Below are 19,870 nucleotides of genomic sequence, written 5' to 3'. Positions count from 1 at the left end.
ACCCTAAGCGTTTTCCAAGATTTTAGGTTCCCCCCTCCAACTCCCCCAATATCACTGGATCTGGTCGGGATTTAAAATAAAAGCTCTGAGACACGATATACTTCCAAACATCAAATTTCATTAAGATCCCATCACTATTTCGTAAGTTAAAAATACTTCATTTTTTCTATTTTTTCCGAATTAACTGGCCCCCCCCCCTCCTCCCCGGATAGTCAAATCGGGAAAATGCCAATTCTAATTTAATTTGGTCCGGTCCCTGATACGCCTGCCAAAATTCATCATCCTAGATTACCCGGAAGTGCCTAAAGTAGCAAAGCCGGGATCGAGAGACCAACAGAATTTGCGATCGCTATATGTCACTTGGTCAATACCAAGTGCCATAAAAAGAGGCCAATTGCTCCTTGAGAGCAATATAATTTTTATTTTCGAGTACTTAATTTACCTAAAAGAAATCTTATTAAAGAAATGCGCTGTCTATACACCATGAGTTGTTCTAAGGTTTCACAGTCGTTCAATTGCAAACAATATTTCTTACCCAAGGTAGCAGCTGAAGATAGCCATATTTATTCCGTATTAAAAAAGCACATTTTTTGGATGCAAATATTTCTAAATAAAAAAAATCAATACAAAATTGGAAATTTGGTTTACAGAAATTTAAACTGGTTGCTCAACTCAATGTTCTTTTGAAATTTGAGGCTTGCTTTGTCATACCGAACTAGCTGAAAGTTTCTCCAGCTTGACAACGAAAGGAATAATCTTAAAGTACCAAGGACTATGAAAATTAAATCTTATTGCTTGAATTGGTTAAATGGAAACTTACTCAAATATATATGTTAAAAAGCTAGGAAAAATCGGGAATACGATTTTAACGGAAAAGACCTCCACATGCAATTGTACAATTTCCGTAGTAGCAGACACCAAATTAAAAAAAAGAGGATGAAAACGAGCCGAATCTAACCTAAAATATACGGCATCAAACAGCCTAAAGATTATATGCTTTTCTTTTAAGTTTTTTAGGTTTCTGTTTGAATTTTTACAGGCAAAGAGTATTATCAGGTTATGCATTGTCAATAAGCAATTACTTTTGATGAGTTATTAGTATGAAAATTAAATCTCATTGCTTGAATTGGTTAAATGGAAACTTATTAAGGAAATGCGCTGTCTATACACCATGAGTTACTCTAAGGAAAGACGAACAGTCAACCTTGTTTTCAACCTTGATTTCAACTTGCATATTAAATTTCTACGGCTTAACGTGACAATACAAAAGAAAACCTAATATGCCATAAATTCTTCATGATTTTGAAACAACTAAAAAAATATCTTGAAAAATCGTGGTTTTCAAGTATGAGTAGGCCTAGGATGGGCCCCTGGTGCAAAGAATGTTCTTAATTTGATGTCCTTGGTACTCTATTAGGAATATCAGTTGGCGAAAAAGTTATTGCAAAGTTTTAAAGTGTGCCAGATTTATTTCTGCGTATGGACAGAAAAATCCTAATTTTTGTTTTTTTCAGTGTACAGAAGAGTCAAAAAGTGTTGGATATCTTTCTTTCAAGCTGAGACTTCTGCCCCATGCTTGCATATTAAATACGTTTGATCGACTATTAGATACAATACCTAATTTGTCCTCGGGATACTTAAATGATACGTGATCTCCTCCAAAATGACCCATGTCTCTTTTTCACAATTGGCGAGGTATTGCAGAATGAATTCCGCCGATACTATTTTGATTTCAACCTTGTTTTACAGCGTCAAGACCTCTATTTCAAAACCATTTATTATTCACAAGTGCAAAATAACCTAAGTGTCACTTTTTCCTTTTGTTTTTCTCTCTTCTTGTAATTAAAGACCGGTTCAGTTGTCAGAGACTTGTGTTTGCCCATAGGTGCAGACTGATTAAACTGTATGTTTGTCCATCATAAACCTGTCCCTGTCCTAAACCATAAGTGCATACATGTCCAACCCTTTTGGGAGAGGGGTTGAAATTAAAGAAATTCAATGGTCATAGAGCCTTGCGGAGATATAGAATGCTGCATGTATATATTCCAATGTGTTTAAAAACGTGTACATTTCATCTGAATAAACATTATTTTATGGTCCTTATTTGCAGACTTAGATTTTAGATTCGGAAAACAACTTACAATGGTTTCAGTAATGACATCTTTTGTTGTAGAAAAATCAAAACCTTCTAGAGGGGGTCCAGATGGAGATATGCCTGATAGTACATAGCCCGAACAGTTCGATTCCCTTGCAGCAGTTATACTTTTCTCTCGTTGTTTCTTATTATATCCACCAGCTATGTGGACAAAAAATGGCGAATCTTTAAGGACCTAAAATAATAAAAATCAAAATATTCGAAGGTGAAATAATCGTCAGAAATGATCATTTAAAATTGTGAGAAAGAGATTGTAGCGATTGGTCGACGGCTTTATGTACACCGGTCTAATGAGGAACACCAATACTCACTTTGTATGAATAATTATAATTATATTCAAATTTTCATTATGTAATGTGTCTGCTCGTACAAACTGGTCTACTTTGAAAACTTGACACTGAAGATAAAGACAGCGAAATCACTTTCTATGAAATCTTTCTTTCTTAATTTTGGTATTTCTCAAAAGAAAAGGGTATTCAAAGAGCATTCGAACAAAACATTTGAAAGACGAACAGTCAAAAAAGCGTCAAGCTGAAAAGAAAATGAAGGAAGCTGTAGGAAAATGCCAAAAAGTATTGCGAAATGGGAGAAAAAATAGGATTATAAAGAAAGTCCTCATTGAATCAAAATTATACATACTAAGTAAAATGTCCATGAATCAGGAGGATTTATACGAGGAGCCAAAGATATAAAGGGCTTAATTGAATCAAGCTAGTTTCACTTCAGTAACAAATTCAACGAGAAGAATCACAAAAAATTAAAAAATTACTTTGAAGTCTTTTCATTAAATAAAAATGAGCCAAAACTTAGATAGCCAATTAGTCAATACAAGGAAAATCTTCTAAGAAAAAAAAAAAAAACTCATAGATTTTTCTTAATAAAAGCCTCAGTTTCTCCTAGAGCCATCTGAATCCACCAAATTCGGATGTACAAAATGTTCAATTATTACATATGAAACAATAAACCACAATCTATTATCTTTTAACAGCTTGCATCGTCCCTTTGAGTTTTTTTTTATTATTCAGTCATTTTCTTTTACCTTTCTCTCAGCATTCTTGTTCGTTTCCACATCCTCATTTTTTGCAGCAATTAGCCTTTTTCTAGCTCAAAAAATGTCATCATCCACTCTTCCTTCTCAATAAACTTCATTTCTCTTTTTCGCCGATCGTTTATTTTTTACTTTCTATAGGCGTTTTCTTTTTTTTTTCACCAGCCTCCCCTTGAGGTGATCTTGTCTCTGAGCTTTTACCGATTTTCCTTACTAATGACACAAAAATTTGCTGACAATGGGAACCTTCGGATTTCAGTTGTTATCATTACGAGATAAGGTTGACTCTAAGAACAATATAATCACACATCCTACCAATTTTGTTTGGCAATGAATAGGTAACTGAAGAGTGTCTAGCTACATTCACAGAATTGCCAAGAAGTGGCTTTTATGGGATACAATTTTTGGTAAAACACTTCCCGGACAATTGTATCATTTTGTATGATTCAGAGCCCCAAGGTTAGAAAATTGATGAACTTTTTCAAAAACGTTTCAGAGTTACAAAATTATTCCAAAGAAACAAACTCCTAAATTTACCGAAATTAAATTTTACAAATATAGTCTGTGAATCCATACGGCGTTTATAAACTTTTTGAAAGTCAAAAGAAAAACAGATCTGCTTTTACTGTGTTTCTCCGCCCGTAGCTAGCGTAAAAATAGCTTCAAGAATGTAGTTACAGTCGTTTCGAAATTGATCTGCACATAATAGAAGAAAATTTACCGTCTTTTAGTTATTCCTATCATAGGTACCGCACTGGCACCGTCTAAGTAAAAAGCGATGGGGCCTCAATGAACTTAGCCACTTCGTGTGGAAGAGTCGCCATAAAAAGCTTAAAGGGGGTCCTCTTTTGATATGAAGTTATATGTTATAGCGCCGTTTTTAAGATTCAAAAATGATTGGAGGGCAACCAGGCTTCACCTGTATCCTTTTATTGCTACCAGCCCTTCTAAGATATCCCATACAATTTTAAGATAGCCATTTTGTTCAAAATAATCAAGAGGCTCAACAAATATGCCTCTGTGGGATAACTTCACCCCACACAGCCCCTAGGACGAGGATTGTAAATTATGCTAGTTGCTCCTTGCTTACATATAGGTTTTAAAATGGAAAAGTGGGACATCTTTTGATCCTGGGAGACAGAACTTTCAAAAATAGTTCTGTGAGTAAAAAAATCCTGCAGTTTATTGGGAGGGAGGGGAAGGGAGTGTTTGGAAAAACTTCACAAGAAAATGGGCCAAAACTTTTTTTTGTTATTTTTATTTCGAAGGAGCTCTTGCGGATCTATCCCTCGATTATAAAGTTCCCATAGTTTCCTAAGAGTATATTCTGGATATGGCAATCATTACCGAACAATAAAAAGATACCTCATTTTTAAATTATTTGCAATGTCTTTGAAATGGCTAAAGGGATCGAGTTGAAACTCAAAGGGAGCATTGGAAAGGGAAGGGGAAGGGGACTTTCTATTGACTAAAAGAGAGGAGCAGAGGTAAACCGAATGGCACTATGTGTATCCAGTTCATCAGAATACCCTGTCTGCATTGTCTTGATAACGGCTCTGGGGACGGATTTAGAAATATCATGTACCGTTGGAAAAGGAAGGGTGGGGTAAAATGAATCCAAATTTAGTGTCTGGGAGGGGGAAAGGCTGAATAAATATCCGTCTTCAACTCAGACAAAAATAACGCTTTTCAGTATAAGCTCATATGGGACTTCTAATTCGTGCATGGTAAAGTTGTGAGAAACATCAAAGTAAGTATGTGCTTCCGGGTTGTCAAAATGGTGTACCTGCAATACCTCAGTAACGGCCTAGAATATAAAGCTGGAGCTTTTTCGGTAATGTCGATGGGGGGCAAGTAGACTTTGATTTATGGTTCGGAGGAAAGGGTAGAGCTAAATCAAAAGACAATACGTGCATCTAGGTTGTCAAAATGCCGTACCATGCACGTCCCCGGAACAAAATGACTCACTGAGATGGGAAACTGAAAGTTCCAGTGTCCTTCTTAATAATCAAAAGTGATTAGAGGGCAGCCAGCCCCCCTCTGGTACCACCTTTCCTAACCACCCCCACAAAGTGGGTGACAATCAATCAAAATCTGGAGATAGCTATTTTGTTCAAAATGGTTGAAATGTTCAACTAGCATACCTCTAGGGATGCCATTAGATCCCCAGCCTCTGAAGCAAGAGTCGTAAATTATGTAAATTGTTCTTTCCTTGCACTTAGGTTTTATAATGGAAAAGAGGGGTATGTTTGATCTTGGATGTCCCATAAGAGGTCATTCTCTAGACAAAGAAATATCATACATTTTGTTGAGAGTGGAGGGGGGGGGGGAGACTTTTGGGGTCTCTGAGATGGGCCAAAAAATGTTTATTTCTAATTAGTAGTATTTCGAACGAGCTCTTACAAACTGTTGTGCTTAGCCAAGATTCCCAGAGTATCCCCCAAGATTGAACTCTGGAAACGACACTCATACTTGAGCAAAATAAAAGACGCCGCATGCACCTGATTTTTCAAATTACATACAAAACCTAGGAAATCACATAAGGGACCGAGTTGAAACTTTCAGAGAGTAGAGTACTGGGCGGTAGTAGGAACAAGAGAATTTACAGCTTTGACTGGGGGGGGGGCAAAAAGAGCTTATTAAGAAAAATCTAGTTTAATTAATTCTCAGTGCGAACAACCGTTGATGTTTTTACGTTGATCGTTAAAACTTCTGGCCATGAAGATGTTTCAAATATATTTTCGGAAAAAAGGGAATCTCAATCAGGAAATAATCGATTCTTGAATCAATCCTTGAAGTCCTGTTTTTAATTCATTTTTTAAACAGCAAAACAGATTTCTTTTTATTAAACGACCTCAACTGCATTTATTTAAGCAAACAAGTAGTTACAACGTAATACAATCCAAACAGATTCTTATAATCAAATGGTGGATGAATACTCATCTATATTCTAGGTTTCAATATGATGGAGATCAAGATAGATTAAGGTCTATGGAAGACCAAAAGCTGAGTAGATTTTAAATCCGTTTAAATAATACCCCCCTTTCCCATCCTTTCAAAATTATACGGTGAAACTATTATTATGAGTAGTGACATTTTTTTTTTTTTACAAAATTTAAACAGGAAGCCAAAAATTCAGTTCTTAAGCAGAAAAACTAAAAACTAAAATTTATATAAAAACCAAAGACGAGAAAAAACAAAGTCATATAATAATACAAGCTTAAATGAACAACAAAACTATTAATGCATAAATGAGACTAAAAATGATCGCAAATTACAATAAATACTCAAGCTAAAATTGAGTAGGGCTAACTCCCCATAAGCCTGATATATTATCCGTGAGAAGCCTGTGATAAAAGTGATACTGAATAGACGACGTTTTTCTCCAATAATAGCTTCTTTTTTTTTTATTCGTGTATCTAATTTTTTCTTGTTCCACAATAATCTTTTGTAGGTGGTGCGCAAATAAATTTTTATTTTTTAAATTTTTCTTTGTTATGCTACTACTACTACTAACAACTCACTTCAAACAGCTACGCTCGCACCCCCACCATCTCAATCTATTTAAATCCTCCCTCTCCGCCCCCCAGGAAGTTCTCATTTCCCTTAAATCTTTCCTTACGACATAATCCCCCCTCAGTCAGGGACGACCTGCTTCTCGTTCGGCCCTTGACAGCGAGCGGCAAGGACTATCTTTGGCAATCTGTCATCCTTCATCCGAGGTGTCCTATCCACATAAACTTTTCTCTTATTATAGTCCTAAGAAAGCAGGATTGACCCACATCTTTCATAGGACATACAGTTTCAAATACGGACAGTCAGTCGGGTACCAAAAACCATCCGTAGGCAATTTCTCTGGAGCACATCTAACAAGTCTTCCTCCGCCTTTCGGAACGCCCATACATCAGAACCAAACTTGACCACTATCATCAACGTAGCTTCCAGTATTCTAATCTTAGTTCTTAGACTTATCTTCCTATTCTTCCAAACTTTTTTCAACTGTGAAAAAACACCATGGGCCTTGGTTATTCTACTTTTAACATCTTCCCCACTTATTATCTTTACTAATAATACTATCTATGCAAGTGAAGCTGTCCACTTGATCCGATCTTCCCGTCACCCAGAATCACCTCCTTACCTTCACTTATTTATTAGTCTTCTTAATCTTTAAGCCTATTCTTGCACCCTGAACTATCGAAACCTCCAAAAATTCATTTATTGTGCTAACACTTTCATCTTTGTATGTTTAAATCATCAGGATAATCAAAATCTATAAGAGTATTAATTCCTCAATTGATTCCGTGTTTTCTCATTGTCTTTGCTGTGCTCCTGAGGACAAAGTCCATCGAAATAACCCACATAAATAAAGGACACAACGAAACCACCTATTAACCTCACTTCCTACCTTAACCAAATTAATGTTATTCTCGTACATAGCACTAATCACTTCAATTTATTTATCTGGTATATCATACAAGGATACAACCTTTGCTAAAGCTCTTCTATCAGTTGAAACGCTTGCTCATAATCTATCAAACTGAGGACTAAAAGGGTTTGCTGAGTTAGACAATTTTCAATTGTTAATCTAAAAGTGACCACGGGTGTTTGACAACTAAGGCACTTCTCGATTATTAACCTAAGACCGAGGACCAAAACTGAGGACCAAAGGTGTTTGAAAACTAAAGCACTTCTCGATTATTAACCTAAGAATGAAAATTTGGTCGGCACATCCTCTACCTTTTTAAAACGCACTGTCATTCTATTAAAACTTTATCTACAGCGTCTCTAAGTCTAAAAAGTATCATCATACTTAATAACCTCTTTCATACGGAAAGAAGGTTAATACTTCTATAATTACCACACTCACTCTTGCCTCCTTTCTTAGAGAGGGGTTTTATTAGAGTTTTCTTAAAATCGCTAGATAATTCCCTTTTTCAAAAATCATATTCGTAGCTTTAATACGACTTATAATTCAAGTTATAATTCAATGTTATAAGATTTTCTTTAATAAAATATTGATAAATCAAAACTTGCTGAGACTTGCAGGAATGACTATTATTATCTATCAGAAAATCAGCCTACCTTCATTAGTTCTTCACAGTAATCTTGGCTATTATGGTGATTTTCTTTTTTTTTTGTCCTTGTTGTTGATGTTTTGACAAATAACAACCAAAAATTATAATTTCAAATTATAATTATGTTCAAAATTATAATTATGCATCTTTGCGACAGTTTTAGAGATGTATTTCCCCAATTATTTACTAAAACTGTTCAAAAATAGGTATTTTTGTCTCTGTCTCTTTTGAAAAGCGTGTGTGATACAGTTTTAGCTCATCAACACACAGACGCATCCTTCTTCATCTGTAACTTGGTGGAGAAACTTATACGATATGAGTGTCTGGCTTTAGGTTTCAAATAGCCCACAAATCTGAAAGTGATTTTTTCTAAATAGGAAGTCTAACTGGACCTACATTGCCCAGGCAATGTGAATTATATAGTCAACCTTTGAATGACTTAACTAACAAAACTATTTCGGGATGAGCACTTCGATTTTGTTTCTTCGCCACTAACTAAACGCTACGGTTGCCAATCCATTAGAACTTTTAAATTATAAGTGCTGAAAAGAATCACTTATTCAAGAAAAATTATAGCATATTCCTTAAAGACTTTCTCAAAATAGGCTACTTCTTCTTAAAGCATACTTTATCAACTATTTTCTAACACTCAATCAATGTTGTTACTTTAAAAACGTATCATATATACAAACTAATATTTTATCAATTAGGCCGAAAATATAAAACATGATTTTGTTTCCAATTTATTTGATGGTTAGAACAATTTGGGTCTGGAAACAAATTGTTTAAGCACCAAAAGTACACCGGATTTCAGTGCTATCTATTACCGAACGTCTCCCCAGTTTTGAACATACTCTTGCGACTCTTGTTTAGAATTCACAACAATTCAATATAAAACCTATACCAACACAGAAACCCGTTTCTTACAAAAAATAAGGTGTATGTTGCCTCTGCAAGTTTTCATACGTTAATTTTCTGCATTCCTACGGTTTTGGATATTTCAATGTAAGAAGACAATTTTGGTATCATTAGGTAACTGAAATTCAGTTTTATCCTTTTAAGAAATTGCGTTTTTGAAGTTTGATTCGTTTTTATTTATTTCCTTTTAAGATTGAGAAATGCATTGAAAATAGACTAAAAACAGGAAATTCTTTCTATCTTTAAGCCGGTTTAGAGTATTCTATACAAGAAAGTCTAAGTAATATTATAATTTTGCCTTGGAGATCCGATATATTTGAAAATTGAGAATCCTACGATAAAAGTGTATTATCCTGTCGCCAAAAGTTTCAGGTGTAGGCCTGAACCAAATAAACCTAAAAAAATGTTAGCAAAAACGGCGAAACATGCCTTTGAATACAAACAAGATTATAGTTAAAAATATGGAAGCATTCTGTAATATATTTAGACTACCTAAAACTGATGAAGAACTGCGGCTAAAGTATATATGAACGACAAGTAACGCACAGAGAGAAGGCCAAAGGTTACTTACGTTGCACAAAATAGCATTTTGGTGACGCTGCACGCACATTTAGTGAAGCCATTTCGTCACTTGATATACCTACTACGTATATCAACTAAGAGTTTGGGTGAGAATATTGGAAGACTCTGTCGAGTCTTCCAATATTCGAAGAACTGTCGACAGTTCTTCGAGCCAATTTAAGGAATAACTGTTGAACAAAGGAAAAGGGTAGGACAAATTATTCGAAACAGGCACTCCTCCCCATCCTTCCCATAATCTTGGACCCCCCCCCCTCTCTAAAAAAACAGAAGTGGGCAGTTAAAACAAAATAGAAAACGCCTCAATTACTTAGTTGCTTCTTATCTTAATGACCCACTTCAATAAAAGAATAAAAATAGATTGACCTCTGAAGCGTTGATTAATTCAATGCTTTTTTCAAGATAATTCAATGAGCGGTCCACAGCCTTTGAAGCTCTTTTATCAGCAATGCCATTTGGTGAATATGTATCAGTATCTGCTAGTATTTCGAAGATATCCGGCTTTAAGGCTTCAATCGTCTTGATATGCCTAAAAAATAAAAGGAATAAACAAACAAACTATCCAGTTTAATTTCATACTCTTCATTACCATTCGCGTCCCGCAGCTGAATGAGTCAACATTAAAGCGGACCAAGTCCAGATAAATTAACTTTTCAAATAAGGCTCACTAATTTAAGTTAGAAGCTACAAAATTATGTGGTCAACTTGCTAATAGAAGTATTTTAAATCTTCACTAAAATTTTATATTTATAAATGAATTGACACAAACTTGACTCTGCTTACTTACTACCCAAATAGTGACTTATAAATTCAGTTTCGTTTTACACCTTAAGGAATGAAAACAAAAGTTAAGGAAAAAACTTCTGATCTCGGCCCCTTCCCTCATTATTTTGACACAAAAATCAGAATTTACATCCAGAAGAGTATTCTTTTCCATCATTTCGTTTCTTTTCAGCAGAAAAGGAATCAAAAGGATTATGTCCTGAGCTTGATAACATTAGTCTTCCTTTATTTCAACCTTTTGTGCTCCATCAACAATGATTATATACTGCTAGAAAGGAGAGGGGGCTTGTATAAAATCTATCTGAGAAATAGGTCATATGAATATAAGATTAATGTAAAAAAAAGTGGAAGAAGCCATGGATAAAACTGCCTAAGATATGGAAGATGCAGCTAAACGGCATAGTAGTAGAAAAATGTACTGGCATGTTAGTGAATTGAGAGGGAGTAGTCAATCTGGACTTATTCCAGTTAAAAATAGAAAAATGGTCATAATTAGCGATAAGGAAAGAGTTAAAGAGAGATAGGCAGAATATTTTGAGAATGTGTTAAAGCGGGATATAGTTACAGGAAAAAAATATGGAGGAGAACAAAAAAGTTTGTGACACCAAGGATGTGAAAGAGGAATTATTTTGTGAGGAAGCATTAGTGACAGTGCTAAAAGGATTAAAAAATAATAAGGCCCTGGGTACTGATAGTGTAGTAAATGAGTTTCTTAAATATGGTGGGTGGTTATGAGATTAGAAACAAGTTACTGAAGATTATGAATATAATTTTTGAAAAAGGGGAAGTACCTAGGGATTTTAGGGAAACCCCAATTATACTCCTTGGCTGTTTTTTTAAACAGCCCTAGCATCCTTACTTCAACGAAGTCCTGGTTGAACTTCGTTGAAGTAAAGATGCTAGGGATGTTTTAAAGAGTATTTCTTAAAAACAATTTTAGTTTTAACTTTCAAATTTTAATGTAAGTTTATATATATATATATATACACATATTTTTTTTCTTCTGGTGTAGTGCTGAAAACGGCCCTTGGACAAAGGGCCGAAATGTCCACTGAACTGAATTCCACTGTCTTTGGTAAAATTTTCCTACTGTTCCTAAGTTGCTTGTTTCATATGTAAAAGCAGTGTAGTATTTATTTAGGGTTGAAATGTTTACTATGGAAATCTGCTCAAAGTAGGACAGTGGGAATCTTTTGACGAATGGCCGTTAAAGCCTTAACTCGTTCAGGAACTAGCTTCGATAACTACTCAGATGGAGGGGAATGCATTTATTTGTAAAAAACTGACATGGTTACCAAATCGGAACGATCTTGGATATTACAGGGTTTGGCATCAGGGTTTCCGAAACTGCTGCATGTTTTGAAAGGCGATATGGTTTTTCGGTGCACCGGCAAAAAGAAAGGAACGCATATTCCATGAGTGGCCCGACGCATGATTTAAAAAGAGACAAGATTGATTCATCAGGGAGGAAACGTTTGCATAGTAAGATAATTCCTAACCTCCTCGAGCAGGAGTATCTCCCTTTGCTGTGATGATCAGCCCATTTGAAATTTGGTAAAAAGTGGACTCCAAGAAGGCGTAGTGTATCTAACCTTTTTATTACCTTTCTTTTGAAGGTAAAGCCTGGATGAGCCTTCACATTTAACACCTTCGAAATGAGCTCTTTTTTTGTTTTTGATGCAGTGAAACTGAAAAGCCACGCATCCACCAACATCTCAATTTTTACCAAGTCACTATGGAAACTTACTATGAAAGTATGCTAACAATAGGACAGGACCCATGAGATCCTGCATATTAGGTAGATTTCCTGCCACAGTACCAAGAGATTCCATGCCTTACCTATATGAGCTCCTCATGGCAATAAACCTTGTAAAAGTGCGCACTGAAAAATTATGGTTTTCATCTATGTTGACGTAGTGGCTTCAATCAATGACAACTTTGGGGAGGGGGAGGACAAAAAATAATTTTCAAAATCCAGGGGGGCGGGAATTTGCTGTTTTTTCAATAAAAATACATAAAAAATGCTTTTTTAAATTCTAAGAGGGGCAAAAAATAAAATCTATGAGTTCTTCCCAGCAACCCGTCCATATTTAAACCCCTATGTTGACGTATGAAAACTTCAAAGATGTCAAAAATTATCTAAAATCTTTAGCACAAACCTGAAACTGAACGTGTTCAGTCATTTTCCTTCACTTTTTTAAAACTTCGGCAAGTATTGCTCAAGTAAGAATTAAATCTTTTTTTTTCCTTAATAAAAGTAACTTGAGTCAATTTTAATATACAGGGCTTTTTTTAAGCGACAAGGATAAATCAATATCATGCCACAGAACTTTACTTTCAACCTAAAAACTAAGCACACTTCAAGACAGCGTTGAAAATATTTTTCTAAGACTTAAGAATACACGACACACGCCCAAGTGATTAAAGAAAAAATCTTATAGAGATATCAGGCATGAAACCTAATCACAGAGCCAAATGATATATTTTATGAAGAATAGTACAATAGTCCAGTGGCAGGCAAAAATCCAAAGGAGGCAACGGGCGCGATTCTCGAAACGTTAGACCTTTGTAGTCAATTTTTGTTATATTTAAAAAGCAAAGACAAAATACTCCAAAATGAAATGATAAAAAAATTTACTCTTTAACACCAAGGACAAGTCTACCACTTCTTTTCCATAGTGAGATTCCAGATGCTTGATTGTAACCAGGTGGGAGTACTGTCGCAGAATCATTTATTGATATATATGTGAACATTCTCTAAAGGAAAAAAAAAGAAAGCAAAGATACTTCATTAGTGAAGTTGCGAAAAACATGAAAAATAAAACATTAATCAATCATAAACGTAAATTAAAGCCACGTGTGCAGAGGGGTTGGAAATCCTCCTCCCCTTCCAAGTGTCAAGAATTTCGAGATTTTGGCACATTTCCCCGTCTAAACACATAATTCCCCAATTTTGGGGGGTTTTGTACAAATTCACTCCAGCCCCCTCCTATGAAAGGAATTCCCACATATGAGAGAGAGAGAGAGAGAGAGAGAGAGAGAGAGAGAGAGAGAGAGAGAGAGAGAGAGAAAAAAAAAAAACGGTTTATTAAACAACTTTTGTAGCTCTTGGCTAATATTGAAAACAAAAATTATGCACTATTAAACATACACATAAAAGAGGCACAACTGGATTACAATATCGGTTTGTCTGTGGATGTATAGGAATCAGTCGTACCTAGGAGGGGGGTGGGGAGTTTGACCCCCCCACTCCCAAAATGTATGTTCAACTTGTAGTGATGTAGCTAAAATGAATATAAACAGATTTTTGATGTTTTTTTCTGTTTTTCTTGCATTTTCTTCAACATTACAAACAAGAGTTTGTGTTTTGTCTCATTCTCTCACTGTAAAAGTCTAAAGCCTACTGCTTCATTAGCGCTTTACTGAAAACGAATTATATTAAAAATATTTTCTTGTGTACTTATTACAACATTGAAAATAAACATAAAAATCAGAGTAGAATTAAATTTTGAAGTGATGAGGTTTCAACGATTAGTATCATTAGATATCAAATATTAACTTTGATTTTATTAGTTTTTTTCTAAGACTGCTCAAGACAAATATAGTTTCACTACAAATAAGAGTTTGGATACTGTCCCCTTCTGTAGCTGTAAAAGTCTAAAGCCTACTCTGTCATTGGCGCTTAACTGAAAACGAATTACAAATACTTTCTTTTACAGTTATTGCAGGATTGAAAATGAAAATAAAAATTGCAGCAAATAAAATCTTGAACTGAAAAACTTTCAACAATTGATGTCATTATATATATCATATATTCAGTTTGATTTTATTTGTACTTTCCAAGACTGTTCAAGACACCTTAGCAGTTTCTGAAATATTGCAAATAAAATATTTTGACAACGGGATGCACATGCTGTGTTTAGATTTGGTTTAACCCCACCCCCTCCCCCCTCAATATGCATTGGAAATTTGAATTTAATACTCTTAGCTGTTCATGAAATATTGCATATACGTCCTTTTGATAACCTGGGTGCACATATTCAAGGCCGTACCTAGGCGGGTAGGGAGTTTGACCCCCCTCCCGAAATGTTTGTTCAAATCGTAAAGACGTAACTAAAATGAACAAAAACCAACAGTTGCCGAAAAAACAAACATGCGGAGAACCAAATTGGTTCCCACTCTCATTAATATTTTTAGTCAAAAATGTACAAGGATATACTCAAAAACTTTGCTAATAGTACAAGAAACAGTAATAGGTCGACAGCAGGAACAATCGGTCGGTGACTTTCCCCTTTTTGAAATTGACGAAACAGTGCCATACAGAAAACTCTCAGGTATGTTTGAAGAACATAGACACATTTGAAAAAGAAGCTGAAAATGAGAATGCATTAAGGATACCATATAAAGAACGTCTTGTCAGAAAAAAAAAACTAACCTGCAGTCCAACAAACTTGCTTAATCCCTGACCAAATTCTAGTACAGATTCTGCCATATCAAACACACTTGGTAGATCAATCTGTAGTATAGCAGAGGAACTGACAACTTTTTCTAAAACTTCATTGGTCAAATATGGTAAAGAACCAGTTTTTGTTGCCAAGCATACCAGTGGTGTTTCAAAACAAAGTTCAGGATTTCGCGAGAACATGCTGATTAAACCAAGTCTTCCTCCTGAGCTTCCATTACACAGTACACTGAATTTCATTTCAAATCGTCCTTGTAAAAGCTGTTAATAGAATAGATATACTAAGGAATTAAAACAAAAAAAGCAATGGAAAAATACATATTTTATAATCAGTTAAAAAAATGAACGTTCATAAATACATTAACTTAAACTAAAGAATGCAATAATGTGTTTACTTTCATGGCCTTGAAGTTTATCATTATTACAGAGACTAAATCTATCCAGGGGCGGATCCAAAAATTTTCTTAGCAGGGGGCGCATAATAGGTTGCTTCGACAAACTTGCAAACAAACAAATACAAGAAATTTAAAGGGCACCTCGACATTTATGCGTCGTAGGTAGGTAGTATGGTCATAGATTTAATCTAAAATGTGGTCTGGGTTAAAGTTCTAATAAATATGTTGAAATTAAAATGATGGAAAAATATTGATACAAAAACGGTAAGTTATAAAAACTACCCCGCCATAAAAAAAATAAAAAGCTGTTCATCATCTGTAAAAAAAATACTATATTTGATATTTTCTGCATAATTGTTTGCCTTTGCACTTCTGACCACTATAGCGAGTGAGCTCGCTCTGTATTGTCAAAGAAATTAGTCTTGAACCATCTTTAGGAGGTTATTTATTCATTTTGATTATTGGTATAGGTCAGCCCATTTAGCATGTCACCTAACCTTATCGCATCGCTTAGTCATTATGATAGTGACGAAGAGTAGGAAATGAGGATTAAGACACAATTTATATATTCGTAAAAGATGTATTAAACATTAAGTACTAGTTCATTTAGGGCTGTAGAAAAAAAAGAACAAAGAGATAGAAATACATAGAATTCACTTAAAACCAGGGTTTTAACTACAGGCAATAAAGCATTAACTTAAAACCCTTACTATTTTTTTTTTAAATAGAGTTTTGATAAACAGTGTCAACTTGGATGAAATCTCAAAAATTTACTAATCAAAATTTCACTTTTCATAACAACGTAGGGCATCTTTCGACTTTTAAAAGCTTGATATATTTTGCCTAAAATATAGGAATCACAATTTTTTTAAGAAAAAGTTTATTTCTTTATTTTCACTGCTGCCATATCTACCTCAATATTTCAGTGAATGTTTATAATGGATAGTCTTGTATTACCTCCTATACAAAAACATAGCTATATTTTGTGACTGGTTGGTATTGAGAAGGTGGGAAATTCTGAAGTAATATTCTTGTTGGATTTCGTTTCCGTGGTTTACTCAAGTGGTGTGAATTTCCACTTTTTTTCATCATTTCGCTTGTGAATGTTAAAACAAAATGCCGTTCTGCTGATTCAAACTGAGAATTCAGAGAACCATCTATAATAGCTAGATGAAAAAAAAACAAATAATTATTTGCCTTCTTTTATAAACAATTTTTCAAAAATCTAGTTATCTTAAAAGATTACTCCGACCTTTGAAGGTGTATTTCGACTCATATACTTAGTTTTAAGTGTATAGTTATACGAACCTTTATTAAAGTTCAGATATTTCTAAAGACTTTGACCTTTATTTTAATGTTTTAGGATGAACAGAGAAGCCGATACGTCATATAGCGCAAAGCTTTAATGAGATGGAAATAGGCAGTAAAGTGGTCACCATTTGCTTACCAAAATCTAAAACGTCAACTAATAATATCTTCGCACTTCTAATAGTGCAATTCACGCGCTTCTTTTTAGTTATACTCTGTACATAATTTGGTCCCAGAAACTTTTAATGAGTTTTACCGTCTCAGAAGTTCCGTTCATGAGCATGATAAAAGAAGAAGTGATAACTTGGTTGTGGATATTGAAAGTAGTGTGAAATCTGGTTTTACTTTAAAGTATCTTGGCCCTTCCGTGTAAAATTGGCTTCCAGTAAGCGTTAGGGTGGCTGAGCACATCCCAGTTTAAAAAAAAGTTAAAGGAGTTTTTCTTGGGGAATTAGTCTTTTTTTCAGTTTTCTTTTTTGGGAGGGGGGTGAGCGGGTTATAGGCCTGGAGGAAAGAGCGAGTTGAAGGGGTTGGGCTGGATGGAGTTGTATTTGGATGGTGTTTTTTACCCTGGGGGTGTTTGGGAGAAGGTGATTGTCTTTTCTTTCTTCTTTCATTATTATTATTTTAATTAGCCTAGGATGCTTCTTGACATATTTATGTAGTTTTTAATCTTTGTTTCAAACTTGTTTGCAAAAATAAACAGTCTTAACAATTAAAAACTTATAAATAGCTCAACCGTTAAAAACCAATTACAAAAAAAAACTTTCATCCCACCGCCAACCCAAATCCATCACTATGCTTAGGGGGGCGTGCACCCCTTGCACCCCACACCTGGATCCGCCACTGAATCTAACTAGTAATAATAGTAACCACAATTCATTAATAGCCTGCAATAAACAAAAATAAAAGTGGGGTAAATAACTACAAAAAGAGAAAAAAAAATAACAATTTAGGCTTAGAGCCATTCATCTAGCCATGCATTTAAAAAGAAGAATTGAGAGACAAAAATGGGGGAGGAGAATTATCTAGAAAGTGAGGAAAAGCAGCAAAAATTGGGAAACAGAATGAAAAAAAGAGAGAAATGTTAGAGAATGCAAACCAACAAAGTAACAATGAACAGATAACATTGCAAAAAAAAAGAAAAAAAATATGAGAAGAAAACTTTGGAAAGACTTGAAGAAGAACATCAAAAGAAATTTTATCAACAGAAACTGAAACAGAATTTCAAAGAGAGATAAAACATACAGTGGTCAAATTTAAAGCCTGTGAAGCTGACCTGAAAGCAACAGGAAAAAGCAACTTGAACCGAATATAATATAGCTCCCAACAATTAGTGGGATTTGTTGGCCTGTGAATAGATAAAGCTAGCCATTATGCATTTGGTCCCTACTTGGGGATTCTATTGAAGAATTTGGAGTTCCAACTCATATAACCATTGATTTTTCAATTAAACAGAACAACAGTTTAACACCACAAAGTGCAGCATCTTCCACTTCGGCAACAACAACCTATGCCATAAATATTACATCCAGCTGCAGACTAACCATGATGAAAGAGATCTGGGTGTTAGAGTTAACGACCAACTTAAATTCCATGGACACTGGCTATTGGATGTATCAAGAGCAAATTCTAGTCTTGTTTTGGTCAAACAGACAATCACCAGTTACTCTAGGTCTGTCTTCCTGAGGCTGTATAGGGCTGTTGTCAGGCCTGTTCTGGATTTTGGGACATGCCTTACCTACCCCTCCTATAAGCGTGATACTAGCCACGTCAAAGGTGTTCAAAGGCGTGCAAAAAAAAGGCAAAAATGGTCCGCAAAATATGCTATATAATAAGACGCTGGAGCACCTACAATTCCCAACACTTGTCTTCAGATGCCGGCATGGTGACATGATGCTCACCTACATATATAATAGACAACCAAACAATATCCTCTTAAAAAAAACATGCAAGTCAGCACCATACAAGAGGCTATTTACAAAAACTTTCTAAACGTACTGTGAAGATACAAATACTGCAAAACTAATTTGCTGAACATGCCATAAATGACTAGAACAGCCTTCAAGACGAAATGGTGACTGTGCCCACAACAGCATCCTTCAAGTCAAGACTTCACAAAGAATAGAGCAATAAGCCATGGAAATATAAGTGGAACTGTTTATCCCATTCAGCTGCCCACTGATTATTGATGCGAGTTTTCATAAAAGTGTGATGGTAGGAGTTGATGCCACTTGTCATTCCCAACCATCTTACAAATTCTATCCGAAGTTCCTGTTGTGCAGCAGTGTCAACTCTAAGCCTACAACCTACAAGACAAAACAATGACTGAGTCCAATAATCAATAGAAAACACCAAGCATGGAATTGCTACAGAAGACCACAAAAATTATCAAGTCTTCAAATCTTTTCATAATCAGACAGCCAACCAAATTAAGGAATTGAAGAGAACGTTTAAGGAAAAATTGGCTGAGGACATTAAGGAAAACCCTAAATCTTTCTGACATTATACCGATAAAAAATAAAACAGCTGATACACAGTCCCAGACATCCTCCACAATAGTCATTCAGTTGCTGATCCTGAGCTGAAAGTTGAAATTTTCAACCAGCGTTTCTCATCTGTTTTTTCCTTCGATTGCAGTATTGTTTATCCCTCATCTTCTTTATATGATGTATCACAAAAGATAGAACCAACTCTGATTACTGATACATTGGTTCTAAAGGAGCCTATATCCCTCAAACTGAATAAAGCTGCTGGTCCAGATGGCATTCACCCACATATCCTACATGAATGTCATACTGTTTTGTTTCAACCTCTTTCCCTGCTGTTCAAGTTATCATTAATCTTTCCAGACTGCCTCTGGATTGCAAAACTTCACATATCATTCTTAGATTTAAAAAGGCAGAAAAGACCTTGCTGAAAATTATTGACCCATTAGCATCACATCAGCAGTTGTTAAGGTTCTTGAAAGAATAATCAAATCTGCAGTCGTTAAATACCTTGAAGCAAATAATGTTTTACATAGTTCACAACATGGCTTTTGTTCAGGGAAATCTGTTGACACTGTTCTCCTTGAATCATATGGTCATATCAACAATTTGCTTGATATGGAGGTGCCTGCTGACATGATTCTGCTTTGACAAAGTT

At 35.1% G+C, this 19,870-nt stretch overlaps 1 protein-coding gene across 1 annotated transcript in view; it reads right to left on the bottom strand.

Annotated features, from left to right (window-relative positions):
• The window catches only part of LOC136030189 (queuine tRNA-ribosyltransferase accessory subunit 2-like), a gene marked incomplete in the record, with an annotated part of 36,709 nt that overhangs the window by 8,361 nt on the left and 8,478 nt on the right, over window positions 1–19,870 (bottom strand). Inside the window, 4 exon segments of the mRNA XM_065708940.1 lie at window positions 2,142–2,330; window positions 10,142–10,304; window positions 13,197–13,315; window positions 14,994–15,281. Of these exon segments, the coding sequence (XP_065565012.1) occupies window positions 2,142–2,330; window positions 10,142–10,304; window positions 13,197–13,315; window positions 14,994–15,260 (738 nt within the window).

The sequence above is a fragment of the Artemia franciscana genome, chromosome 8 (assembly GCF_032884065.1).
Source record: "Artemia franciscana chromosome 8, ASM3288406v1, whole genome shotgun sequence".
NCBI lineage: Eukaryota > Metazoa > Arthropoda > Branchiopoda > Anostraca > Artemiidae > Artemia > Artemia franciscana.
This window is presented reverse-complemented; position numbering and strand designations above follow the sequence as displayed.